At 60.6% G+C, this 5,000-nt stretch overlaps 1 protein-coding gene across 2 annotated transcripts in view; it reads right to left on the bottom strand.

Moving 5' to 3' along the window:
• Positions 1–4,314, bottom strand: part of UNCX (UNC homeobox) — a 4,491-nt gene extending 177 nt beyond the window's left edge. The window contains exons 1-4 of one of the 2 annotated variants that reach the window (XM_057416976.1): positions 3,695–3,821; positions 2,739–2,839; positions 2,434–2,609; positions 1–891 (exon numbers count right to left, since the gene is read on the bottom strand). The exon at positions 1–891 is cut by the window's left edge and continues 177 nt beyond it. In XM_057416976.1, coding sequence (XP_057272959.1) covers positions 1–891; positions 2,434–2,609; positions 2,739–2,805 — 1,134 coding nt within the window. In that variant the 5' untranslated portion in view covers positions 2,806–2,839; positions 3,695–3,821. Of the gene's footprint in view, positions 892–2,433; positions 2,610–2,738; positions 2,840–3,694 lie in introns of both variants that reach the window. The other variant, XM_057416975.1, reaches the window with a different exon arrangement.
• Between the last annotated feature and the right edge of the window lie 686 nt (positions 4,315–5,000).

The following is a 5,000-nucleotide window of genomic DNA, read 5'->3' on the forward strand; positions in this document are numbered from 1 at the left end:
CACGGAGCGAGGCGAGGCGCCGGCCGGCGGTGGAGGAGGCACCGGCCCCGCCGCCGAGTCCGTGGAGCCGGGGCCGGGTTGGGCGCCGGCGGGCGCCGGCTCCGCGCCACAGCCGGGCGGGCCGGGGTTGGCGGCGGGCAGCGGGGAGTCCCGGGGGGGCTGGCCGGCCTCGGGGCCCGGGCTGGCCTTGAGGGCAGTCTGCGGGACGAGGAAGCCCAGGGGCTGGGTGATGGGGTAGAGCAAGAAGTGTCCTTTGCCGATGAGGGTGCGGGGAGCGCAGGGCGGGAGGCTGGGGAAGTCCGGGGCGGCTTTGCGGCGGGGGGGCGAGTCGGAGAGGAGGCTCTCCACGCTGAAGGGGTTGAGCTTGTGGAAGCTGCCGGCGCTGCGGGCCCCCCCCGCACCTCCGCTGCCGTCCCCCGACGGGGCGGCCGCGCAGTCCTTGTCGGGCGGACGCTGGAGCCGCCCGCTCCCGCTTCTTTGGCTGGGGTAGAAGGGCTCTGCCGTCTGGTCGCAGGTGTCGGGGGGCGGCTCGGAGGGGGCGGCGGCGGCGGAGGGCGGCGGGTGAGGCGGCGGGGGCTGCCCGCGGGGCTTGGCCTCGGGCGGGGCGGGTGAGAGGCCTCCCCCGCCGCCACTGTCGCTGTCGGAGCTGGGGGTGCTGTGCAGGGAGAGGGCGCTGGGCGAGTGCGGGTGGCGGCTTTGGCTTTTGAGGAGCTTCTTCTCGTGCTTGCGCTTCTTCTTCTCCATCTTCTCCAGCTCCTTGCGGGCGATCTCTTCGGGATCCATGGGCTCCCCGCTGCACGTCGTGGGGTGGGAGTTGTGAGCCGGCCGCCCCGGGCCCTTCTTCGTGTTCTCTTTCTTTCTCCATTTGGCCCGGCGGTTTTGGAACCAGACCTACACACCGAACAACGAGAAGCAATTAACACCCAGCGCACCGGCCCCCCGCGGTGGCCGGGGTAGGGGGGGGCAAAGGGTTGAAGCGCAGATCAGGCCTCCCCCTCCAACCCTCGAGGTGCCGGCAGCCCCCATCCAAAGGGCCGAGTATCTGCGAGACGGAGAGCGAGGGAGGGGGCAGGAAGAGATATCCACACTTCTTTAACAGGGTAGAAAAATAAAAGCAAGGGGAGTAGGATGCACACTCACGCACACACACGCTGTGTCCTGCCCTCACCGGTGCCACAGGGAGGGGAAGGTGTAACACACAAACACCCCCCCCACCCCGGCTCTTCCCCGCAGCCTAGGGGTGCAGAAGACCCCCGGCCTGCGGGACAGAGCGACATCAATCCGCAGTAGCGCACAAACCGCAGCACAATGAGCGGGCCAAAGGTAGGGGGGGGTTCACCTCGCCCGGATGGACAGGGACCTGGTACCCCTGCCCGTTCCGAGCACCGGAGCAGAGCGGTTGGATCAGCCCGAAACCGGGTTTGCTCTATATTCTCGGAGAAAGTAAGAATAAATTCGATTTAAATCCTCTCTCCTCCGTCGGTTCCCCGGCGTCCGCAGCCGCGCAGTCCACGCGTTCCCGCAGCGCCCGGGGAGCCTCGGCCCATAGGGGCTGCCGGCAGCGACCACAGCTCGGGAGCATCATGGGGATATCGGTGGCCCGATCCCGACTCCTTCCCGCTACCGAGGCCAGCAAACTCCCAGGCCCCTGGGCACGGCGGAGCTGCGGCTGCCGGCGAGGAGAGGCAACGGCGGCTCAGAAAGACGCCGTAAGACAAAGCGGACAGAGGGACCGCGGCACACGGCTGCGGCTCGCCCCGGGAGCACCGACCCCACCGCCCCAAGTGCGTTGGAGGATGCATCCCCCGCACACTGAGCTCACAGGAGACGGAGCACCAGTACCAGCTCGGCCTTACCGCCCGCAGCCACGGCGGCACGAACCAGCGCCTGTGCACCCAACAGGCAACCTGCATCGCAGCCGCGTCCCCCATCCCATTCCCGTTCTATTTTTCCAGGATCCACTGAAGCAACTACATCGTCCTCGCACCCCATGGAGCCCGGACACCTCGTTAGAATTAAGTTTTACAAGTTCCACACGCTCTCGATACGCCTACGAGTTTTATTGACATTGTCCAGCATACCCCCGTGATTAAGCTTCATATTTGCATGCTAATTTTTTCCTCCCTTAGTTCATTTAAGAAATAATTTTACAGTGCAAAAAATATATATTAATAATATTTTTTAAAAGGCTTGGGGAAGCCAGGCTGTGATGCCACTTTTCGGGGCTCGTTTGCAAGATAAATCGATAAATAGAAAGGAAATATAAGAAGGAAATAAACCAGCAGGGAAACAAAAGGAGAGGGCCGGAGGAGCGCAGCCACGGGCCCAGGCGCACAGGGCCCGTCACAGAGCGGGGTTATGGACCCCCCCTTCGGGGGCCGTTCGGCGCGGAGAGAGGGCAGGAACGGAGGGAGGGGAAGACGTGGGGTTTACCTGCACTCTGGACTCCACTAAATCCAGCCTGAGCGCCAGAGCCTCTCGCATAAACACGTCCGGGTAGTGACTCTCGTTAAACGCCTTTTCCAGCTCCTCGAGCTGCCAGCCGGTAAAATTGGTGCGGGTTCGTCTTCTTTTACAGCCAGGACTTTCTTTGTCCGGGTCACCCGAGTCTGAAAAGGCAGAAATACCCTCAGCTCCCTGGAAAAGAGGCCTTCTCCCCCCCTCCTTGCCATTCACAGGAGCCTTTTAACTTTTGTGCTCGGTAGCGTTGGTAAAAAAGAGCGGGATTATTCACACACCTGCGCTAAAAATGGGGAGGAACCCGATCTGCCCTCGCCTCCTCCGAAAATGTACTTTACAGAACATTTATTCCTGAAGGAAGCTCTCCACAGGCTCTCAGCTGGCAGAGAGAGAAAGAGAAGTTCCAGCATTTGCTCCAGCCACCAAAGCTTTAATTAATAAAAAAATTAAAAGCCCCCGTTTCCCTTCCCCTGTTCCCCCCTTTCCCACCAGCTCAAGGCCCGGTCCCAGTGGGACCAGAGGGCAGAGAGGCCCCAGCCCTCCCGCAGACCCCCCGAATACGGGTGGGTGCGGGTTGGGGTTCTCACAGCCTCCCCCCCGTGCGTACATGCCCAGGCCGGGGGTTACAGCCCGAGCTGCTCCGCTCCTCACGTTTTCCACCAGGTGTGGAAATTCCAAATAAAAGGAATAATTTTCATTAGGCTGAGGTGCAGAGGGGGAACTGCTTCGGGATTAATGAAAAGGACGTTGGGGTGACGGAGTGTTTTAATAGCTGAACAATAGCGGTGCCACAGGCCGGTGGGGACGGAAGGAGAGCGCTTCCCTTTGGTTAAATCGTTTTTTAAAAGAAATACAGTAATTACCGCTCTTGATTCCCTAAACTCCAGACATTCCCATTATTATTTTTACATATATGCTTTTGATGTCATGCTCCGAGCCCCCACCCCAAAGATGAACTTTAGGGGAAGGCCCTGGGCCGGGCCCGCTATTGTTCAGGGCACACGCGTGGCCCCACGGCAGCTGGAAGGGGGGACCCTCCGGCGCTTGTCCCGGGCCCCCCACCCAGTTCTGCCTGGCCCTCGAGTGGGCCCAAGCACAGCTGTGTCCCCTCCAGACACCCCAATATCGGCAGATGAGGGGGGCGGTGGTGACCATCCTCTGCGCTGACCCGCTCCGGGCGGGGAGCTGTGGTTGGGGCTTCGAGGGGGGCACACGGGGCTGGGGCCGCTCCTACCTGCGAGCTTGAAGGGCTGGTTGTCCCCGCTCCCCCCGCAGCCGGGGGGGATCAACGGCGCCGGGTTGACCACGGAGGCGGCGCAGGAGCCGCTCAGTAATCCATCGATGGAGAAGGGCACCGAGGCGGCGGCCGACTGCAGCTGGTGCCCGGTCAGCTCGTAGACGTGGTGGTGACCGAGCGGGTAAGGGAAGCCCACCATAGCCCCGAACTGGGCATGGGGATGCTCCAGGATGCGGCTATCCATCATGGGGGCGGCTCTAGCGCGGGGGGTGCCGGCGGGGCTGGGGGTGCGGGCAGCGGGGCGGCTGGGGCCGGGGGTGCTGCTGCCGGAGGAGGAGGCGCGGCGAGGGGCTCATGCTGCAGGGCGCCGGGCGCTTTAACTTTATCAACATCGGGCTCCCGATAATTAGCTCAGGCTGGGGGAATTTGGGACCAATAAGAAACGTTAATCGGTCCTGACGTCAGAGACGTGCCAGTGTGGGGAGCAAACGTTTTCCATATCGATTGCTAATTATACCTGACATCCAGCCTCAATAAACAATATCAGAGCTGTCACAACACGACAAGGGGGGCTTTGATACGAACTCCAGCCCGGGGAGGGCGACGGGGGCCGGGGCGGGCAGGGGAGGGGGTGGAGGGACGGGGGGGGGGGCTTCACGGATCCGCCTGAAACCCGGTTAAATACTCACCAGCCGGAGTTACACAGACACACAGCCTCCCCCCTCCAACCCACCCTCTCCCCCCCTTGTCCCCTCCCCTCTCCAAATCACTAATAGATTTCCCTTTAAAACATTCACCAGCGTGTTGTGGGGATTTTTCACCAGAAATGCTCTACTCTCTGAACCTTTAAAGTGATGTTGCTCCAATTACAGAGAGACATTGAGCGGCAAATAGACTGATCCAATAATAGGAGATTCATCATCCGCTCTTTCCAGAGCTGTCACATTGAATTTAAAACTACAAGCCTTTTCATCTCCTCTCCGGCTCTATAACAGGGGAAAGGGGAGGGGGGCAGCGGGAAAATATGGGGAGGAAAAAGGAGGCAAAAAAAGAAGAAGGAAGAGGCGTTTGCAGCCTTTAGGAGGAGATTTAACCATATCAATCGAAATCATAATTAATGCGATCTCCTATCGATTAGGCCACAGAGACCCCCCCCCCCCCCCCCCCCAGCAGCAAACACAACCCTCGAATTGTGAGCGCAGCCACTACCTGGAGCAGCCTCTGTTCGCCAAGAGGAGGCCCCAAAAGAATAAATAATAATAGTAATAATAATAAAAAAGAAAACCAAACCCAAAGTTCCCTC

Source organism: Pezoporus wallicus, unplaced genomic scaffold (assembly GCF_028554395.1).
Source record: "Pezoporus wallicus isolate ANWC-B61680 ecotype Strahan unplaced genomic scaffold, APGP_CSIRO_Pwel_v1 scaffold_7392, whole genome shotgun sequence".
Taxonomy (NCBI): Eukaryota; Metazoa; Chordata; class Aves; order Psittaciformes; family Psittacidae; genus Pezoporus; species Pezoporus wallicus.